This window comes from Danio aesculapii, chromosome 7 (assembly GCF_903798145.1).
Source record: "Danio aesculapii chromosome 7, fDanAes4.1, whole genome shotgun sequence".
Lineage (NCBI taxonomy): Eukaryota > Metazoa > Chordata > Actinopteri > Cypriniformes > Danionidae > Danio > Danio aesculapii.
In genome coordinates this window covers 34,478,734-34,502,138 of record NC_079441.1, presented here as the reverse complement: position 1 = coordinate 34,502,138, position 23,405 = coordinate 34,478,734, and the positions used below count along the sequence as shown (strand labels likewise).

The following is a 23,405-nucleotide window of genomic DNA, read 5'->3' as shown; positions in this document are numbered from 1 at the left end:
TCAAATATTTCCCGTCACAGCTGATGAGCAGAGCACAAAAAAACTGCACTCACCTAGACACTGACATACACACACACACATGCATGTATCCAGGACCCTGCCAAAATTCTCATTATAGTCTCTTAGAGGCTTCTGTCAGTGAGTCAGATCAGAGAGAGTGCGTGAAATCTCACTAATGGGCATTACAGCATTATGGGCTTTCCCTGGTCCTCTCTCTACTTCTGTTTCCCTCCCTCTCCCTCCATCAGGGCCTGTACAAGATAAAGAAAAACACACACAATAGAAACACAGACAGGAGGAAAGCTAAGCAGAAAGAGCATTCGGTGAATATTTACAACATGGAAACTCAGCCTATGAAAACACTGGATGTTTCATGTGGAAAGCCATCCCTCCTAACCAGCTCAATCTTCTTCTCTCTTCACTCTCTCTCGCTCGCAGCAGCAGTCAGTGAAACGACTCCCGGTGCTGTCGAGCTTCACTTTCAAAGCGCTGTTTAAATGGGCTCCCTCAAGGACGGAAGCAGAGCCTTCACCTCCACGCACCTCTACTGTCTCCCGCATGGACGGCCCTCTTTACTTTCCCTCCTTCCCCCTCACTCAAAATATTCAGACGCCGACTCTGCTTTTTAACACATCCTCTCAGAGCTGGCAAATATACAGTGCCCTCCATTAATATTGGTGCTATTGTTAAAAATAAGCAAAGAAGGTACGAAAAATATCTTTACTTTTTAACCTTTTGATCGTTTGCTCAAAATATTAACAAAAAGATGCTTGAGTTTGTTTTCGAATAAGAGACGTCCAAATGTTTAATAGATGTCTAAACATAGACAGCTTGACTAAAAGAAGGCTAAATTTGGGCTGTCAATAGTTTCCATCCAAAGATGCTAATTAAATGTATGCGCAAACTGGAATATCGCATATAAGACATGCGAATAAAGCAGCGTTTCCAACCAACTAGTCAAAAAGAACATAATCGTCACTTCCTGATTAACTGGCACCAAAAATCAAAAGTAAAACCAGAATTTGTTGCGGTAGGAGAGTCTTATTATCGCTGCGTCAGTATTATCCTTATTTAATAAATGACTTGCGCCTCAGAAGACGATGTCGAAGCTTATGACAGTTCTGGAGGTCATTAATAATATAATAACACTAATACTGAGATGGTTAAGACTTTTAGAATGACCAAAACAACAGTTTTACAATGTGCTCAGGATACTGGTTTGTCCATTCACACACATTTTTAAAATCACATGATCTCTTATAAACAAAATCACATGACTTTTTAATGCGTATACTAGAATCTGTTCGGTGTCTATCGTAGTTTACGTGTGTCATGATTACCAGTGATCTCTAACCACCAGAGGTCGCTGGTAAGCACTCACTTTCACATGGACTACATCTTATGAACTACATATTCAGCCATGCCACACACACACACACACCTGCTCCAAGTCTCCACTGATTGGACTCCCACAGCTGATGCTGCTTCTGGACTGATTTCCACACTATTTAAGCAGCACACGCAGTCATTCTCATGGCAGAGTCTTGTTTACCTGTATAGTGACAATTAAACGTGTTTCCTTAGTCTTGTTTCTCCATGTTTTGACCTTTGCCAAGTTTGTCTGTTTGTCTGTTTACTGCCTGCCTTCCGACCTCTCGCCTGCTATAGTGACTACGATTCTGGATTTGCCTTTATTCATCTGTTTGCACCTGTGTTGACCCTTGCTTGCCTGACTACCAAATAAACCTGCACTTGGATCCTAACGTTGTCTCTGTCACTCCACGTGTTACAACGCGCATCTTTTCTTACTGAATAAAACGTTTATCCTACTTAGTTATGCGCATATATTTTTTTATGCGCATTTTCAATACTTTTGCGCATCTTGGCGTTTCCATCAACTGTTTTTTTATGTGCATATTCAAAATGTGCATAGAAATAGGTGGATGGAAATGTAGCTAATGAAAATCTAATAGATGTCTAAGAATAGCCAACATGATCTCACAGCAAATCAACTTTTTGGTTTAGTGGCTGATTCGTGTGAATTCATACAACTCATTAGCATAATTTAGTATGATTTGCTTATGATGGTTGGGTTTAGGGTTGGGATTAACTTGGGTGTCATGCCTTCTTTTTAAATTGTCCATTTTCATACGACTGAACTTGAATGAATGTACTGTACAATTTTGTATGAATTAGCCACTAAGCTGACAAAACGTAAAATACTTACGTTTTCTGATGATATCAGGTTGAAATAGCCAAAACCTGTATAAGTCATTAAATTCAGTCATTCCCTCCTGTGTATTTTTTTTTTTGTTGTTGTTTTTTAAAGAGTGTTTATTAGATTTTCACTGACAGTCCAAGTTTAGCCTTGTTTTAGCCAAGCTAAAACTTCTATTAGACATCTATAAGACATCTGTTAAAAAGCAAAAATACCCTGCTAGGAGTTTCCAGAACCTTTCAAATAAGTGGAATATGATGGCGATGATGATATCAGATTGCTCTTTAAGAGACTTTTTTGATTTGAAGCTCTAACTCGTGGAGTATACAGCTCTCAAATGCAGCTTTACGTATGATAGGAGAACCAACAAATAGTACACCTGGGTGACGAGGAACAGGATATTGTCCAATTGTGACCTCCTGTTTCATATGGGTGTCAATCTGAGGAAACACACAAGCCAAATCCACTCAGTCATTCATAACTATGTGTAAAATGTTAGTACAGTGCTGTAATTTCAGCAAAAAGTTAAGCTTCACAAAATGGGAAAAGCAAAATAGCAAAAAATTTATTTAAAATAAGTAAATACATTTAAACCCTGAAAATGTGCAAGAAATTTCAATCAGCAGTTATCAATCAGGATGAGGATGCATTTCTGGCTTGCCTGAGTGCACTATTAGGAGGATGGTCTGTTTGAGTGGCCAAAAAAATCTCAAAGAATAAAAACTTAAAGGGTCATAAAACATCAAAACACATTTTTTGAGATGTTAACAGTTAAAAAAACACTATTAGGACACATATAGACACATTGCAGAAGTTAGCTGGGTCTTGAGGTCAGAACATCTCCAAAATTCCAATTCAACATCAACTTCATACCAGAAAAGATCATGGATCTCATCCAAAAACAAACTCAAACAACCTATGTGTGTGTGTGGGGGGGGGGGTGCCTTATATTCAAATGTCCCCACAAGTATAATGGCATTTTAATGGTACCTATATTGAAATTGGCTCATAAATGACACAGAATGAAGTATTTTAAAATTGTAAAAATGCTATTTCTTTCCTGTCTTTCCTTTTTTGGTTTAGGGGTTAGGTTGGGGTCATCACATCTCCAGGAAGTCCCCCATAAAGATAGCTGTACAAGTGTCTGTGTGTATGTGTTAATATTGTGAGCAAAATATCAAAAGGTTAATTAATAAAGTCATGTTTACAGCCTTTTTTGCTTATATTTACCAATGGTGTGAGTATTAGCAGAGGGCACTATAGGTGCATGGTGAGAGTGTGCCGTGTTAAGCTATGAGAACCGAGGCTTCAGCAACAGTCATTACACGGTGTGCTGCTCACACACTGATGTTGTCTGAAGAGCATCTCATCTGCATAGAGACACACTTCATGGCTCTGTACACACACTGCTCTTTTGCCTTCATTAACAGGCTACAGGGAAACAAATATGTCTGAAACGATGAGCAGTGTTTTGATAGGGGGATGCTGTGCTTAATTATTAAAACGTTTAAAATGTAGTGTGTTGCTCAGTGAAATGGAAAATGTGTTGAGTAATAACAGACTGACACCTTTCAGTCATTAAAAAAAAGATTACCATTTTTCAGCACAGTCACTAAATGGTGATGCACATACTGAGATAGTTATACATAAATAATTGTCATTTAAGCTTTGGTCAGACTGTCAGTCCAAATCCATTATGCATGTATCTGATTGGAATATGATTGATGTAAATAATTGACTTTCCACACAGCATATTGCAACTCTTCAGGTCTCTTTTCATGCCAATGATGTTGCCAACATCAGGGTTTCTATTGCAGATGTTATCTTATCTTTTGGTGGATTATTATGTCTTATGAAGCAGAGGTATAAAAACATATGCAATGGTATGTATGCCTTTAACATTCAAATAGGTGACCAGAGCAACTCAAAATATTTTGTCGATTTCTCTACTTGCACTTTGCAATAGCACAAGTCCACCTCTGTAATGCCTATCAAAATGTATTTTTGTTCAAATACATGGTGTAAGAAACTAAGGCAAACATTCATTTATTCATCTGCTTTTCGTCTTAGTCCCTTTATTAATCTGGGGTTGCCACAGCGGAATGAACCACCAACTTATCCAGCATATGTTTTACACATGCTTTTGTTTTACGGATGCTCTTCCAGCCGCAACCCAACACTGGGAAACACCCATACACACTCCTTCACACACATACATTGTGGCCAATTTAGCTTATTCAATTCACCTACTGTATAGCGCATGTCTTTGGACTGTGGGGGAAACTGGAGCACCCGGAGGAAACCCAAGGCAACACGGGGAGAACATGATGAAGCAAACAATACAGTACATAAATGGACAATGGACGTCCAGTGTTCTTTAGCCTTCAGTGCCTAGACAGCAGCTCTGCACAAGAAGTTTGGCCAGAGGAGAAATGGTCGTGCCCAACTGAGCCTGGTTTCTCTAGAGTTTTTTTTTTTCTTTCACTTTCGTCAATTGGTGAAGTTTTGTTCCTCACCACTGTCTCCACTGGCTTGCTTGGTTTTGGATTTGTGGAGCTGCACATTGATGGATTTGCTCTTCAGTGTTTGGACTTCCAGCAGTTAAATTTAATACGTAATTTACTAGTACTTCTAAGCTGCTTTGACACAATCTACATTGTAAAAGCGCTATAGAAATAAAGATGAATTGAATTAAATTCAAACATGAATAGATTTCCAAAAAAATGCTTTGAATTACAATTTTAAAACATATAAAATAAATGTAGTTAAAATTTTTATTTAATTGTTTATTTATTAATATTTATATATTCGTTTATTATTCACACTAGCTAATTATGATCAGGTTGCAAAAATTGCATTAGCACTGGCAGTCTGAACAAGGTCTTGATCACCATTATGCAATTTCAAACTTGCATGACTTTCTTTCTTGTATAAAACACAACAATTATCTGTATGTTTTTGTCCATACAGTGTAAACATAACAATATACAGTATAATTATTATATACAGCTCATAAAATCTTCCTTAGAACCAATGAGTAAAGTCATATGTTTGTTAGCCCCTTTAAGCTATATATATATTTTAATTGTCTACAGAACAAACCATTGTTATGCAATGACTTGACTAATTACCCTAGTTAAGCCTTTAAATGTCACTTTAAGCTGTAAAGAAGTGTCTTGAAAAATATCTAGTCAAATATTATTTATCATGGCAAAGATAAAATAAATCAGTTATTAGAAATTCGTTATTAAAATTATCATGTTTAGAAACGTGTTGAAAAAAATCTTATCTCTGTTAAACAGAAATAGTGGAAAAAAATAAACAGGGTTAACTTCAAACAGAAATAATTTTGACCTCAACTGTGTGTAGCTTGGTTTCATTTTTAAAGTGCCTTTATTCACTATGAAATTAAAAGTGAATCATGACAACTTGCCCCATGTTGTAACATGACATATGACAGCTTGAACTTTGGTGTGATCTATTGGGGAAATATATTTATAAATATATTTATATGAGTTATAGTTGTATAACAATTAGCTTGTTATCTTGTCTTGATCTATTTTTTTCTTCCATACTTAATTAGAAAACAAAACCTAGCTAATGTCACAGAATAGCATACTGTTGTCCTATTAATAGTGGGGCACATTGTTACACAGTGTTACAACATTTCTCATTTGCACAGTTGGAATTTAAAACTGGTTAGTGCCTTCTTCTAGTTAGTGAAGCATTAAAGAACTGTCTAAACGGCTAAATATCAGACTGGAGATTAAAATAATAGCAAATTTGACTCATTTAAATAAGCACAATTTAAATAAACACTAAAAACTGAGATGAAAATTTACTTCAGCCAGAAATGTAGTTTTGCTCTGGTTAAAGTTTCATTAATATCTTCAAACAATTTTCAGATTTTGTGCAGCAAGCAAAACCTGTCACAATCTGCAGTATTTCAGCGGGGTGCAGGAATTACACTTCTAACTAAGCCATAGTTGCATGCTATTTCAGACCGAATGTTCAGAGTAGTATGGTAAACAATTTAGGGAGCTCATCATGGGTTGTCATTGTTCAAAAATGAACCAATGTGAACATAAAACCAACTTCACCTTATTAAAGCAGGCTAGGTGAAATAGCACTATTTACTCATGTTTTGTTGATAAACTAAATAAATCTCTACATTATTGATGCTGTAAAAGGTCCCTTATGAAATTGATAATAGTCACCTCAATCTTCTGGAAGATTTGAGTGAAACAACAAAATATACATCAGCTTTAAGTGACTAAAATAGTTTTAAAACATAACATTACCTAACAGAAATACTTCAGCCGTGGTGTTATCCTTCCTCCAGCATGCAAAAGCAACTCCAATATTGATTCAGGATTTTAAAGTTTTGATTCAGCATTTGTTTTTACCACTGTGACTCTTGTGCATGTGAACATGGCATGCGTGCATACGCAAACGACGGATCGGCATGAATGGGTGCGCAGATGTACAAATCTACATCTGTTGACAGACAGTGTGAGCTACTTATCAGAACTATGAGAATAGTTGGCCCGACAATATTTAACTGAATGAACCTTTTTTTAGTCTTATGCCTTACCTAGATTAAAAAATACACCTAAATACATTTAGATCATTTAATTTAATCATTACTAGAGGAGTGTGAAAACCAGCACAACAAAAAATAGTTTCTGAAGACAATCACCTACTGCACCTTTAACTATTTAAGTAGAGTGACTAAAGGTTGAGCTCTGGATCTTCCTGGTTTTAAATTGATGGGTCTAGATAGAGTGCGCACAGGTAAGAAAACTGCCTCTTTGATCTCACTACTATTTTTCTATTGAGGGGGTGGAACCACATTTCTCAGGGTTACAGATGCTTATCGGAAATGAAAGGTGAACACACCCGCGGATACCAGTGTGTCACACTAAAATCCATCCTCCCTGAGGGAGACAGAGGCTAGGAAATGGGTTATGCAAACAGATCTTCTGCAAATAATGCCTGAGCTCCAACCAACACGTCAAATGCTAGAATGCTTAGATTGGGAAATACACTCATACACCGTGATAAATAGGCATATGGCATCGTTATTTTTTTGTGTGTTTTTTTTATGTGATAATTGCTGAAGCTTTTTTTTCACAATGTATTGCATTATCACAATGTTGACATAAGCTGCAAAAAGGTCTGTGTAAGGTTTATGTACATGTTCAGAATAAACAAATTTACTCAATGTCAACAGTAAGTAATAGCTACAAATGCACTGATGTCACCACGATAATGTTAAAATACAACTTTATTAGTTATTAGAGCCATTGAAAAAACTAATTTAATTTTAAAAACAATCGAGTTTTGACTCAATGTTTTTAAACATATCTAATAAATTAACAACACTTTACTCACATTAAATTTACATCACATTAAGATTAATGAATGTATTACTCATCATCAGTTAAGTTTTATTAACTAATGCTAACAAATGGATTTTTTATTTGCAAAGTCTAGATTAGGGGTGCCCAAAAGTTTTCGTATGAAGGGTCAAAAACCAAATATCACTCATAGCTGTGGGCCAAAGATAAATATGCCAAACTGTTTTACATTAAAATTGCTTTGGGTAATTTCCTAATTCACTTCATAATATTAAAAAACAAATAGAAAACATTACTTTAAAGGATATTAACTAATGCAGTATAACTTTTTCAATTATAACTTCCTGCAACAAAAACAATGACATTTATAACACAGTAGAGTTCAATGCTGAATACACTAGTCAACCAGAATCTTCACTCACCAAAGTCTCTATTGACCTCTATCTGTCATATGTACATTTTAAACTAAATCTGATTAATTTACACTATTTAGATTGAAACATTTAATTTCAGACAGCTTTTTTGTAGCTTAAACATAAAACAAACAAATATAAGATTACATTAAATTTGAAATGACAATCTATAAAGCATTTTCAGATGGCATGGGGGGCCAAATCAAAGGTTACCATGGGCCAACTTTGGCCCACGGGCCCTAGTTTGGTCTAGATGAACAATAGACCTACAAGTTATCAAAACATTTTCTGTCGGTATATTTGCCATGTCACTAGCCAGAATAAAATGCTAAAATGTTTATGCAAGAATGTAAACAGCGTTTTAATTCTTCAAGCATTGCAGAGTGGTGACCACTACTGTAATACAACAGTCTGAATATTCTTAAAAGGCATTCTAAAAGTTTAAATATTAAGTATTTACTATATTTAAAAGTGTCCACTATAACAACATAATAGCATTCATGTCTAGTGATAAAGAACAGTATGAGGCACATGATCAGTTAGCTAGAACAAAATGTACTAAAAAATACCAGGTTTGGGGAACAGGAAATATCTATAGTGTGTGTTCCTTCACAAACATCTTTATATATGCGTTTATGATTTCTGTATAATGCTATTCCAATTATATAACCAAAAACTATTAAACTTCTAAATAACCACCAATTTCTTATGCATAAAGCAACATTTCTATAGTATTATAAATGGTTGGCATTCTTCTAATCTGAATGTATACCCTGATGTATTATGAGAGGTCATATCATTTGCTATCGCAGCATAACAAAACAGCTCATTTAGATCCGGCACCTCAGTGATATCAACCTAATGAGGAGCAAATAGGGAATGAGGCCTTGCTCGCATTGTTGTTGCCACAGATTACACTTGACACCCAAAACACCAAGGCTTGATCGGGTAGCTGTTGGAACGTATCAAAGGCAGTGGAGAGAAACCCAACACCTCTGCTGCGAGAAAGCGGCGGGGAGAGAATGTGAGAGGGCAAGTACGGTATGCAGAGAGGCAGGCAAAGAAAGCCATCTACATTTCAAATGCAGAGGATGTTTTCCGTTGGATGTTTATGAAACATGGCTGCTGGGATTGAGCAACTGTAAGAGGATATGGCATCAAAGAGCTGCTCAGAGAAAACAAAACAACAACACGCCGCTGCTCACGGAAGAGGAGAGAGCAGAACACAACTCCTCCTCAGAATTATGCAGCAGCTTCAGCTGATTACCTGAAAGCCATGGGCTCGAACCTCAGGCCTGATCACGCGTGTACACACAGTCTGGATGGAGAATGGGTGAGACACGATGTTGACCAATGGGACGGCAGGAGGGGTTTGTTTAAAAAGGAACAATCTGTGGAGAAAGAGTGTAGCGAATGGTGTGATGAGAGTTAAACAAGTATGCAATTGCGGTGGCAAAACAGTTTGAAAGTGTGTCAAGAACATACAGTTGAAGTCAGAATTATTACCCCCCCTTTGAATTATTATATATTTTTTTTATATTTCCCAAATTATGTTTAACAGAGCAAGAAAATTTTTACAGTATGTCATATAATATTTTTTCTTCAGGAGAAAGTTTTATTTGTTTTATTTTGGCCAAAATAAAAGCAGTTTTTAATTTTTTTAAAAACAGGTGAAAATTATTAGCCCCTTTAAACTATATTTTTCGACAGTCAACAAAACAAACCATCATTATACAATAACTTGTCTAATTACCCTAAACTGTCTAGTCAACCTAATTAACCTAGTTAAGCCATAAAATGTCTCTTTAAGCTGTATAGAAGTGTCTTGAAAAGTATCTAGTCAAATATTATTTACTGTCATCATGACAAAGATGACATAAATCAGTTATTAGAAATGAGTTATGTTTAGAACTACTTACTATTATGTTTAGAAATGTGTTGAAAAAATCTTCTCGCCTTTAAACAGAAATTGGGGGAAAAAATAAACAGGAGGGCTAATATTTCAGGGGGGCTAATAATTCTGACTTCAACTATATAAAATTATTAGCCCATAAATTTGTGTTTTTTTTTTGTGTTTTTACAGAAATGTTTACAGCATTTCATTTTATTTTTCTTCAAAAAAGACTTGTTTATTTTAGTTTGGCTGGAATGAAAGAAGTTAATTTTATTATATTTCTATTGTTATTATCCACTATTATATATAATGATTAACCAATATTATCATCCTCCTCAATATTTATATTTTCTTTTTCCGATTGGCTACAGAACAAACAAATTTTGTTCAATTACTTGCCTAAATAACCTAATTGCCTAGTTAACCAAATTAAGCTACTTAAGCATTTAAATTGTATTTAGAAAATGTTCAATAAAAAAAATATGTTTAAAGTATGTGGATAAAATATTCTCTACTTTAAACAGCACTTGGAAAATTTCAAAGGAGTGCTAGTATGTTTGGCTTCATCTGTATATGCTACTACTACTACTACTACTACTACTACTACTACTACTACTACTATTACTACATGTAAAGAATACCACCTTCACTGTTAACATAGTAACAATTTTAGTTGTGGTGTAATAACAAACTGCATTTTATCTCACATCCTACTATATTGCCATTACTTAAAAAGTAACATATAGATGAAGGGTCAAGTAGTGTAATCACATTTAGTATAAGCCATAGAGTATGGTTGCCATATTAGCATGGTTGGTATACACTGACAACTGCAGTCAGATATATATTAACACTTGTTTTCTCACATAAAGGGCATTTCGAGAAATCTTGAGATGACAGTAAGTCTCAGTAAAGCATGTAATGAAAACTGCCCCTTATAAACTGTTGTATTTTTATTTAAGTATCTTAACATATTTTGAAAATTCAGATATTACAGATATGGGTCAAAGTCAAAAACAGGTTTATGTACCAAACATTCTTATTTAAAACACTAATTAACTGTTGTTTTAATTTTTTCTACTTTGCTTCGAATCACTAAACCCACTTTAGAGAAGACCATTTTCAGTTATTAAAAATATGCTGGTTCATTTTGATTTAAAAAAAAATCTGTGATGATGAAGCAATATATTCTTTAATTCCCTCACATTATTTGAAACAAACAGTACACACTTTAACTGCATCTTGCATCTAAATAAAATAATTTTTTATATATTCAGTTTGATCCAGACACCAAATTGGGACATCTTGTTTTTGACCAGTAAACAAGAAACTTAATAAATTTCAGTATGTCAATTATACAGGTCATACATTAACATTTTCATAAACTATGTATGAGTATAAAAAATGAGAGAAGATTTCTTAGAATCATAATATTCATATGAATCTTAGAATTCAAACGCAACCTGTAAACTTCATCCAAGAATAAATGACATTCATTTGTGTGTATTTTATGAGACATGAATCAATTATTAACCCCTCTTCAAGCAAAACACTTTCATTCATTTATACCGCACAGCATAACTTTTGTGGCTAGAAATATGGTTCACTACTTACAAGTGATCAACACTGTCAATGTGAAAAACCCTATCATGATATTTCAAGACTTAATCTTTCTTAAATACACCAAAACTATCCAGTTGTTTGGTGAAACAACCTGTGTATTTTTGTTTTGAGGATCAAACTTGTTAATATGTACTACATCTATGATAGCTATGAGAAATTTCAGACACACACTGTAAAAAAACCCTTAAATGTTTAAGCTGAATCAAATGAGTCCATTGAACTTGTATTATGTTAAACTGACTTAAAACAGCTTGTGTAACTTATAAAATTAAGTTTCAACATGATTAACTTAGTTTAGTTAAGTTACAATGACCTAAAAACATATGCTGTCAGGACTAATTAAGCACTTTACTTTACAGTCCTGTTTCTCATGTACAGTACATGTCTGTATAGTCATTAAAAACACTATCCCTACACCTTGAACCTAACTGAAATGCATGTTGTTACCTTGTATAGCCCAGTTATGCTCTTAGTTAAGTACATATAGTGTAAAATAAAAATAAATGTGTTATCTGCAATATCTGTTGACATATATGTTGTTTACCTGCAGCTATTTGATTACAACACTGTGCAGGGGCATACAGGCCACTAGTGTCTCAGTTAATAGCATGAGACAGCAAATGAGCCCAACAAGACACATGCATCTACATTAGTACTGCTATAGTAGAGAGCGTATTATATCGTTGTGTGCCTTAGTGCTGATAAGACATGCGTCTGCAAAACCCTGAAAAAGCTTGTTTTCCCAACACTCAATCCTCATTAGGCTCAATCAATACTCCTTTAGTCCCTCCGCTTACTGACTCATTTCAAAATAACATTACAGGTCATTTGTCTCATCGTTGACTAGACTGCATTACTGTGCTTTCTCGCTCTCAGAGCAAAGAATGACACAAGAAGGAGAGAATGTTGGATACTGAGATTTCTATGTTGTGCTTACAACTTTTTTTTTCTTTTTTGGGGGGAAGTCATTGAAAAATCAATGTCTGCTTCCTACAATCCATTTCAACCAAATCAATCATAATCTAGCTGGCTGGCAGGGAGGGAGATGAGAGAGACAGACAGAAAGAACGAGAGAAAAATGCACACAATCTTTGTCTGAAATCTCTCAATTTTAAATCCATTCTCATAAAAAGCTCATCATCACATCGTTTAGCCTGGCTAACGGCCTGTCAGTCACCAGGGGCTTCTGAGGAAGACTACCGGGAATATGGAGCCACAGCTGTGGGACCCAGGGACCCAGTCTATCTCTGCCATATGAACACTTTAAAATTGACTGGGGTGGTAAAGGCTATCATGATGAGAATCAGCAAGTCGATTAAATCTGCTAGAACTCCCTCATGGTATTTTCACACCTGTTCCAGGGGGCAGAAAAAATACCAGAGTAATCATGTTTAAAATAAATGAGCTCCTGCATCAACAATCTAGGTGGTTTCAATAAAAGGTCCTCGGCAAACCTATAGAGACTACTGACAGATTTAGATTGCTCTTTTAAAGGATCAGCATTGCCCCTTTTGATCTTGTGCCCTACTTACATAGATATTTGAATCATGGTTAGGAGTGCTCCAATACAAGCAGCATTGTTGTGAGTGAACACACTTGTGTATGTAGTCCCTCACATAATCCAGTGTACACACTGGCAATGTTGCATGAGAAAAATTCTAACTACTATTATTTATTTGGGTTATGGATGTATTTTATTATTAAAAGCTCAAATTGAATGCACATTAAATAAATTTAGGCAAAACAATGTAGACAACTTTGCTTTTACACTTACAATCTGCAAATTAATCTTGAATTTATATGAGCGGTCTAGCTTTTTTCTGCATTGACTATCTGCTATAAAAATGTTTGAAGAATCAAAAAGCACAAAATGACAATAATAATATGGTCTATATTATTATTATTATTATTATTATTATTATTATTAGGCTGCTTTGCTGCTTGGGGGATAGGGTTTACTTGTGCACATGTGTTTAATCATTTCATAAAAACGGCAAGGTCAAAAATAAATCACATCCATTATTCGCTACGGATCTCCCCAAAGCATTAGCGGCGGACTGTTTAGAATTTCAATTGGCTTCCAAGTGGCAAAACCCCTTAGCTAATACATCAAAGAATATTTGGCGTCAACTAATCGGTTTAGGGCAGATTTGAAGTGGCTAAAATCCGTTTGAGGGGGACACAGAGAGAGGTAGTCTACACGTTACCGGCTGCCCACTGCTGTCAGGAGAGACACGCCTAACCTTCTGCCTCGAGGAAACCTGTCCTGCACTTCGCGGTAACTAACTTTGTTTAACCAGCCCATTCTGCGCGCGAACGCGAGAAGCAATTAGTCTGCTACAATAGATAATGCTTTCTAATAATAGTTTCTAAATCCAAATTAAATTACGTCGTTTCCCTCAGGCATTTTGGTGGAAAAGCACCACTTGAAATAGGTTACCCCCCCACACACACACACACACACACACACACATACCACCTCACTTTTTTGACGTCCCTGTTATATTTCGTGTGACATTGCACTATTGTGCGAAGATTCAGACTCATGCATATCTGCACGCCTTATTAGAAACATGCATAATTGGAAACATAAGCGTCCGTCATAACACGAGTAAAGAGAATAACTTGCACATCACAGAGAGCGCGTATCCTAAGCCTACACCTCCCCTTGCCGTCCAGTCTGGGAGTTCACGGGAACAGTTCGGGAAAATAAGCAGCAACTGTTTCCCACTAAGTCCCCCCTTTTTAACACATCAAAAGCGCAGTGCTTCAAGTATTCGTTCACTGTCGAGATTTATTTGAGGAGGCTATTAAAAGAAGAATGTCATTTAGTTAAATAAGCAGTTTCCTACCTTTCTGTCAGCGCGTGTGGAGAGTGACTACTCCCTGCTGCATTTCTATTTCCATGCTTTCTTTCATTCACCCCTCCACTTTCGCTAAACAGGCTGCTTATCGAATCCTATTGGTGAAGAGGAACTCATTACTGCCGATAATACTCTATCAATGAATATTGACGTCATTTAAATGCTACTCCTGGGTATCCTTGGATACCAATACGCTATTTAAAGGTGACTGCAATGGACACTTCCACTGCTTCAGTGAAAGAAAGAAAGAAAGAAAGAAAGAAAGAAAGAAAGAAAGAAAGAAAGAAAGAAAGAAAGAAAGAAAGAAAGAAAGAAAGAAAGAAAGAAAGAAAGAAAGAAAGAAAGAAAAAATGAATGTTTTTATATTAAAAAATTAATAAATAAAACTTGTATATGGAATTTTAGAATTATTAATTGGCAATAAAAGCGATCGTTATTTTGTTCCAGCATTACAACATGTAGAAAAATAACCCATATCCTTCACATTTGCTCCTCATGAATTTCAGTAATGTATATGCACTCGCGGGTGCTGCAAATACAACACAGACATATTCAATATCGCAGTCGACAACGCGGAGTTTTCTCACTTCTCCAGTTTGTTTTGCTTTGAACTTAACATTTGTCCACTGAGTTTGAGCGTCATCATTCTTCACTCTTGAGAGAGCAGTAGCACGTGACCTCATGCACACACTCTGTAGAAGCGCCTACAGCGATCCCTTTCGGCTCACAGAGACTTTAACAAGTGAGCCAGATCATTGACTTCACTTATTTGTTTAGATTAAGCTTTTCATTATTATTTATGGTTAGTATTGTATGCATTCATCGGCTCACCTGGCAAGTGCAAATAGGGAAAATATATTAAATAATGCTAAATTAATAATGCAACTTTTTGGCCAATTTAACCACTTAAAATGTTTTGTGTAAATGCTTGTGTACTGCATTTAAATTATGAAAATAAAATAATGATGAACATGACATTAAATTCAGCTTGCTTTTTATTACGTTAATCAGTTATGTTTATTTGTTGATTCTCGGTTAAGTACAAAATGCATTTTAGATACCTAAACTAATATATCTCCATTGTTAGCATGGACGCACACAATTCAGTTTGACGGCAAACAGAATAAAATACACCAAGATATTTTCCGCCGCAGAGGAATATATCTGTTTGAATCAAAGGGGCTTAGAGCCACTGGTCGTGGTGGATTTGCCGTGGTTCATATGGTCTTAATCTGTCTGCGCTTGGGGCTTTGGTGTAAAGGAGAAGAAGATCTGGTTTGTTCCGGGATCTAAGGCGAAAACTGTCCGGCGGACAAATCAGTTAACACCTGTCAAAAGTTACTTCTTCACTTTCTTACCGCTGAGAATGGATCTAAGCGCGCATGCAGTCTTTGTTAACAAATATCTAGCGATATGTTTATAGGGTAAAATTAAGCAATATAATAATGATTATCAAAAAGTCTATATAATTTACAAAAGCTAAAGAAAACAACGTCAAAACCTGTCCGCGTTCGGCTTACACGACGGCACGGTGGATTACCGACTGTCGCGTCTTATAGAAAAAATATCTACAAGCGTCAAACGAGCGCACAATGAACGCTCAGAACCAAGCAGGGTGAAGAGCTGCAAACAGTACTTGTAGCGTCTCCCGTCGTATTTGGCAAGCCGTCCCAGGAAGATAACAGTCCATTTGATATTAATCGTGTGAAAATGAAAGCGTCGCGTATTTAGAAAATGAGGAAAGTTGAAGTTGATGCACTGGCTCGCATGAGACCGCCATCCAGGGGCTGTAGCTGCACAGTCTAAGGCAATCAGGCTTGTTAGAGACAAAATAGGGGGATAGCGGGGGAGATTGTTAGTGAGTGCCAGGGTACGAACGCTCTGAGAGAGAGAGAGAGAGAGAGAGAGAGAGAGAGAGAGAGAGAGAGAGAGAGAGAGAGAGAGAATCGATTCAGGCTGGGCTGCTGTAACCCAGCTCCAGTTTGCCTTTCTTTCGATGACTACACCCCGAGAGGAGGAGCGAGAGGCTCATAGTAGGCGTCAGAATCCTCAATTTTCAACTTAGCATCCTGGCAGGACACTTTCCGAAGCAAAGCCCCATCTGAGAGCAAAAAACTTGTCCCGCGCGCTCGGCATGAGAGTCACAGAGCGCTCAGAGGGTGAGAGAGCGCCTCGAAAATCCGCGAGCGAATCTGACAACGACTGATTAACGAGTGTGAAGTCTATGCATTCGTCGTTCTCTTTAATTTCCATCACTGCTAGACGCGAGGAGGACAGGACGGAGGTCTGTTTACTCGGAACTCTATGAGCGAGCGCGGCGAGCGCGTGAGAGTTTGAGGGAGAAGAACTCAAGTGAGAAGCTTATATTTGGATCTTCACCATGGCGTACCCTCAGGGCTACTTGTATCAGCCATCCGCCTCTTTGGCACTCTATTCGTGTCCTGCCTACAGTACAAGCGTGATTTCGGGACCCCGGACAGAGGAGCTAGGGAGATCTTCCTCTGGCTCTGCTTTCGCTCCCTATGCCGGATCTACAGCGTTCACCAGCGCCTCGCCAGGCTACAATTCCCATCTCCCGTACAGTGCTGATGCGGCCGCCGCTGCTACTTTCACCTCCTATGTGGTGAGTGTGCTTTTCACTCTTCTGTTTAGTTTTCTACTTTTGGAAAGTTGGCAGAATACATTTTTACGCTTCGTTGTCTTTATAATGTGCTGCAAATATGAGACACACACTAATCATTTGCGCAACATTTGCGGTTTTAGCAATCACATATGCATTCGCGGAATCTGGCTGGGTTTCATGACACTTTAAATAATACTGTAGTAAATAATAATAATAATAATTATTATTATTATTATTATTGTTGTGATAATAATAATAATAATAATAATAATAATAATAAAGTGAAAAGAACATAAAACACATAAATTGTTTTCAAATAAACATTGATAAAATGCACGATGAAATTTAATAGAAAACAAATGCAAATTAATAAATGCAAATAGAAAAAACACGCACACATAATTTAACGTATTTACTGAAGGCAAAAGAAGAAGCACTTAATTTATTTTATTTTTGTTGTCATTTGTGACAACGTGATTTCTTCAACTCTTTGGTTTGTGATGAATTTTCTGATATCAAAGAGAATAAATTATCAGTTGTTCCAATTTGTCTCAGGCGTGTATTTAGTCAAATAAGCTACTTAAAGGAAACATGTTTTACCGGCTATTTAAATGTGGATTGCGTACACGAAGGCCAGCTCTGGTCACGCTGTCAGATGACCCTACATAAAGCTACGACTTCTAATTAGCTGGCTAATCTGAAAATAAACATAGTCAAAAGTCAGTAAAGCTGTCGAAATGAGATTTATGATCGTTAACAAAGAACAGGGATTTTGAAGAGAAAGTTGTAAAATTGTTTTTCACAATCATTTTTGATGGGTGGAATGAGGCATCTAGCAAAATTTAAACGATAAAATACGTGACCCCGCGGCCTTGTGCTTTAAAATTTCGATTAATTAGATGTAAAGTGTGTACATGTGGCATGCATGTGTGTGTGTGTGTGTGTGCGCGCGTAAGTGTGTGTTTGTTTATGGTGGCTTTTGAGTGCTTGCGTAAGCGATTTGAAAGCAATGCTGCATTGTGCGCAGGTGTCCAGAAAGTGATATTTTGCTAATAAAACAATTGGTTTGGCTCTTTGCAGAGCTCACCGTATGACCACACGACAGGCATGGCCGGGTCTATAGGGTATCATCCTTATGCTGCTCCCCTGGGCTCGTACCCGTATGGAGACCCAGCTTACCGCAAGAATGCTACCCGGGACGCCACAGCTACTTTGAAAGCTTGGCTTAACGAGCACCGAAAAAACCCGTACCCCACCAAAGGCGAGAAGATCATGCTGGCTATCATCACTAAAATGACCCTCACACAAGTATCCACCTGGTTCGCCAACGCCAGGAGGAGGCTAAAGAAGGAGAACAAGATGACCTGGACCCCACGAAACCGGAGTGAAGACGAGGAGGAGGACGAAAACATTGATCTAGAGAAAAACGACGACGACGAGCCAAACAAGCCCACGGACAAGGGAGACTCCACAGACACAGAGGCAGGTCTGTGGAAAAATCATCAATTTTTCATCGCAGTCGTTTCCACTCCGGGCGCAAAATTGATTGCTGGTTAATGGTGGTATATTATTTATAATGGGAGAATTGCTTTAAATAATAATCACCTTGAACTCCTCTAATTTGACTTCTTATGGACTGAGAATTGCTGGTGACGTATGGTGTTTTGCACTTCATTTATCTCGAGCTGCATAATAAGGACACAGCTGGCGCACGGCATCTCATTTATAGCTATAATAATACCGGCCATATTTTATTATAATTATTATCAATAATAATAATAGTAATAATAATAATAATAATAATAATAATAATAATAATAATAATAATAATAATAATATATTAAATATTAAACATGCATGTTGCCAAAAAAATATTTTATGCATTTGTTTTAAATTCGTGGGAAATATACAACACGCACCAGTTTTAAATGTGCATGCGATATGTGAATGATTATTAAAAAAAAAATAAAATACATATTTATCGACCACTGTTGCTTAATCGAAATTATTTATTTGATTTTATTTTATTTCAGATCACAAACTCATCAACCCAGGGGAAATACCATGCGACAGATTTAAAGACGAGACTCATTCTAAAGATCTTGATCCACCTTTGACAGACTCGGAATTAAAAGAAGCAGAGGAGCGGACGGATTTGCTCGCCGAGCAAGCGAAACCCACCACATCCTCTCCCTCCGTCCTACAGAGAGGGAGTGATCTCATTACGCAAGAAAAGCCCTCAGAACCGGGCCACACCGCGAGCACGGGGAACAGCAACGTAACGTCTGTTATTCATTCTCCCCCCTCGGCGCCCAAACCCAAACTCTGGTCTCTGGCCGAGATCGCCACTTCTTCGGACAGGTGCAAAGGGAGCAGTGAGGCTTCACAGGCCGCGGGTCTGAGTCAAAGCACAGTCATTGCCAGCGCTGCCTCGCCAACCCGGTCCTCTCCTCAGTGCCCTCTCCCTAATAACACTGTTCTGTCTCGGCCTATTTACTACACGTCCCCTTTTTACCCAGGCTACACGAACTATAGCACTTTCGGACACCTCCACAGCAGTCACGGCACCAACACCAGCTCAACGGCACATTTCAATGGATTAAGCCAGACTGTTTTAAACAGAGCCGAGGCTCTGGTAAGAGAGAGCAAAGTAAGAAGCCAAACACAGGTAGATCTTTGTAAAGACTCACCTTATGAGCTAAAGAAAGGTATGTCAAACATTTAATACCGGATTCATCGCCAATCACACGGACATTTATTTATTATTTGTGGTTGCCTAAAGAAGAAGCAAAAGAAGACGCATTCTGATTTTAAAAAATCCGAGGACAATTATTTTCTGAGTAAATGCTTATCCTCAAAATCTTAGTTTCTGAATGGTTAATCAAGAGGATGTAACTTCTGAGAATTGTCTTAAACGCTGCAGCCGCCTGAGTCTATTTGTATTAAAGACTAATATGTATATTTAATGTAGCATTTTGTATTTAAAATGGACAATACACTATCTTTGAAGTAAATTATGAAAAGAAAATGTGTGCAGCGACTGATTTGGGAATTTGCATGCTTGTGAATGAGATTTTGATAGCTGCACAAATCAAAGCGATATTATTTACTGACATCATGACCGGGCAAGTGTTATTGCTAAACGCTGAAGTGCCTCAAAATGAAAGCAGTGTGATTATACTTGAAATTAGCAGGTACAGGATTCATCTCTAAAAAACAAGCAGGAGCGGCACATGTGGAACTCAGGCGGTTTGGGTAAAAGTTATATGAAGACGAGGCTTTATTTGTCGGTTCGATGCAGTAAAGTTTTTTCTTTCTCCCAAAAGCATTTCGGTCGGGAAATCGCTCATTTCTCTTTTGCAAACAGAGAGATGGCTCGACGGATGAATATTGATATGACAACACCGGCAAAAGTGTCGAGCAGTCATTTAACCCAATTACATTCCAACCGCGTCGTGTTATATGCAAAGCAATCAGGTGGCGAACTCCAGTAATGAGTTCGATTTTATGCCAAATTTAGACCTCATTACTATTTCCTAGGCGTGGCAAAGTGGTTAGAGGCGCGCGGCGATGCGGAGTGGATCTGGGAGCAGACTGCTCTGTTATATCATTAAATGGTAGGATAGGCTTAATAGTGCTTTGGATTATAGACGCTGATGGCTTTCAAGAGTGTAGCCAAGGTGCCGTGACAAGCAAATGTCCCCCTGGCATGGCCTGTCCCTAGTACTGTCCTGCACCTCTACCCTCACCCGCAGGTAGGTGTCACACTTGCTCTTAATTTCGAGGCCTCATTCTTAGAGACTTGGAGCCGTCTTCAAATGGAATAAATAACCTGGAGTGAGAGTAAAGATTAAATAAAACGAAGGATTATTAAGTGCTTTAGCAAATATGAAGATATATCAATATGCTAATATCAGAGTTTATAATTAAATTTTTAAAATTAAAATTTTAGTTTTTTAGAAAAATGTTTTGACACAACAAATCAACAAATTTAGTAACCATTTTAGCTAATAATATAATTCAGTAAAACATCACAAATACCTGACGAAATAATTTAAAGATTTTAATTTAAAAACAAATTAAAGCACATTTTGTTACACTTTCGTTTGCAAACACTAGTTATTATTTTACATTGTTCAGTCAAAGATTTAGATAATTACAAAATGTTAAAATAGTTAATATAATTTCTATTAAATGCTGAAGCGTGGCCTACTTAAAATGCAAAATAAAATGTTACATTTTTAGCACATTCTCTAAGCACTGAGATTTTCAGCATCTAATTTTAAATACGATTTTTATTTATCTGTAATAAAGACATTAATACTAATAATAACAATAATGATAACATAATAATAATAATTATTATTATAATTATAATAATAATAATAATAATTATAATTATAATAATAATAATAGACACGAAGACGGAATATGACATGATTCAGTCGGAGGTCGTGTCATCAATCTCTATAGTTTACTTTGCGCACTCCAGTTGAAAAGTCCCCTGGGTTTCATTTAATTCCCCTGGCTCTAATGTCCTTCCCCGGCAGCAGAGCGGGTGAGGGGGGCAGCTATATTTAATCTCTCGGAGTGGGATGGAGCTGCCGCTGCACCACATCAGCCGGCTAAATAGCATAATTATGTTTTTCTTTGCTGATCCCTCAAGGAGTTGAAGCATTCGATGCGATGCCCCCGTGTGTTAATAAGCCCTTCTAGAAGTATAAAAAGCAGCAATTTTATATTCCCAAACGCAGATGGTTAGATTTTCTTCTTGCGAATTAATATTATCAACAGTCATTCGTCTGAATTGCCACTTTTTTTTTTAAAATATCCTCTCTTCTAATGCTGACACGCCAGGCTTAAATATTGAAATATCGATAATAATTTACGATCTCATTTTACGCATGATGGAAATGAATTGGTTATTTCAACGGGTAGACAGGGATTGTGTAAAAGCTGATTTCAACGCTTAGACACAACAGAGAAAGCCTTTTAAACACACTGAAGATGCCTAATGTATTCAATAAAGGCTGGATCTCTTGTAACAAATTTTAGCTTTGAGTGGTAGAACGAAATAAATAATTTCTGAACATTTACAAAGGTCACTACTAATACGTAAATTAAATTAGTGATTGTCTTGATTTCCAGGTTTTATTATGGTAACGAAAAACACATTTTTTTGTGTGTGGGTCATATGGTTATTTTCATCATTGCATTAATAGTTTAAGGCTAGTTTATTGTGATCCTGTAGCCATATGTTCATTTAAGCACAGGCCTCAATTAGCTTTAGCGTGACACAATGTGTCACGATCTATTAATTCAGCAAACTTTCGGATTCGGGTTGACCGGTCCGTGCTTTTGTGAAAATTAACAACCACATACGAAACCGTAATCATCCTACACGACTTTGTTCAACTTTTTTTCCCGCGTCTCGCTCTCTCTTCCAACTGAATGGGTCTCAGCTTCATTGTTCTGAAGAAATCCACAGCCACTGTGTGCATGTCAAGTGAGTGCAAGACAGTTCCCATGTTTGAAAAAAAAAGAAGAAGAGAGAGAGACCGAGACGAATCTAATTGATAGGCTAAATAAAAGAAGAAAAGCTGAAATAAGCTTTCAAAATGTAAATTCAGTGTTCTGCGTTGAAACTTTCCCTCTCTAAAATAAGTAAAAGGAAGATTGCATAAAAAGTCAAGTTAACAGAATGCACTTGTTTCGTATATTTTAGTCTACCAAAAGCGGTGATATAAACAACAACAACAAAAAAACTAATTCATAAATTGATACAATTATTATTAGTAATATTCGGTTATAGCTTACGTCCAAATTAATTACTGATTATTTCTTTAATATATGCTAAATCGAACGAAGGTAGTGGAAACGAAATAATAACGAAATTACAAAAACGCAAAAGCGAGTCTCTGCAGGCCACTTACAACTAATTGATTTAATTAGAAACGTGACATTATTCGCAAAGCAGGAAAAATTACTTTCTCTGAGAAACTGGATCAACACAGCTATACGCTAAAATTAAACAGAAAATACGGAGCAGAAAGGTACAAAACAAAAATCTACATTTTACACGAATCAGGAAATATAATGGGGACTGAAAATAATTTTAAAACATTTTACATATAACCTAACTAAATAATATTATTATTATTATTATTATTATTATTATTATTAATACTATTAATAATAATAATAATAATAATAATAATAATAATAATAAATGCAAACAATGCATTTTAAGGAAAAATACGCACCGTAAATATTCTCATAAGATATTTATCCATTTCTAATGATTACACTTACTTTAGTAACTTTTTAAAGAAGATTAATAATTAAATAAATAGATTATTTAAAATTAAATCATAAAGCAAAACTGATGCTCTAAACCCCACTGTAACTGT

At 36.5% G+C, this 23,405-nt stretch overlaps 1 protein-coding gene and 1 long non-coding RNA gene across 3 annotated transcripts in view; one reads left to right on the top strand and one right to left on the bottom strand.

The window, feature by feature from the left end:
- Positions 1-14,597, bottom strand: part of LOC130232886 (uncharacterized) — a 25,206-nt gene extending 10,609 nt beyond the window's left edge. For both annotated transcript variants that reach the window (XR_008838140.1, XR_008838141.1), the window contains exons 1-2: positions 14,361-14,597; positions 9,259-9,382 (exon numbers count right to left, since the gene is read on the bottom strand). This is a non-coding gene — a long non-coding RNA (uncharacterized LOC130232886). The remainder of the gene's footprint in view (positions 1-9,258; positions 9,383-14,360) is intronic.
- A 1,797-nt stretch (positions 14,598-16,394) lies between these two features.
- irx5a (iroquois homeobox 5a) lies at positions 16,395-20,023 on the top strand. The gene is made up of 3 exons (XM_056461779.1): positions 16,395-16,995; positions 18,076-18,481; positions 19,029-20,023. The coding sequence occupies exons 1-3, from the start codon at positions 16,753-16,755 to the stop codon at positions 19,718-19,720; spliced, it is 1,341 nt and encodes a 446-aa protein (XP_056317754.1). The 5' UTR covers positions 16,395-16,752; the 3' UTR covers positions 19,721-20,023.
- Positions 20,024-23,405: the final 3,382 nt, after the last annotated feature.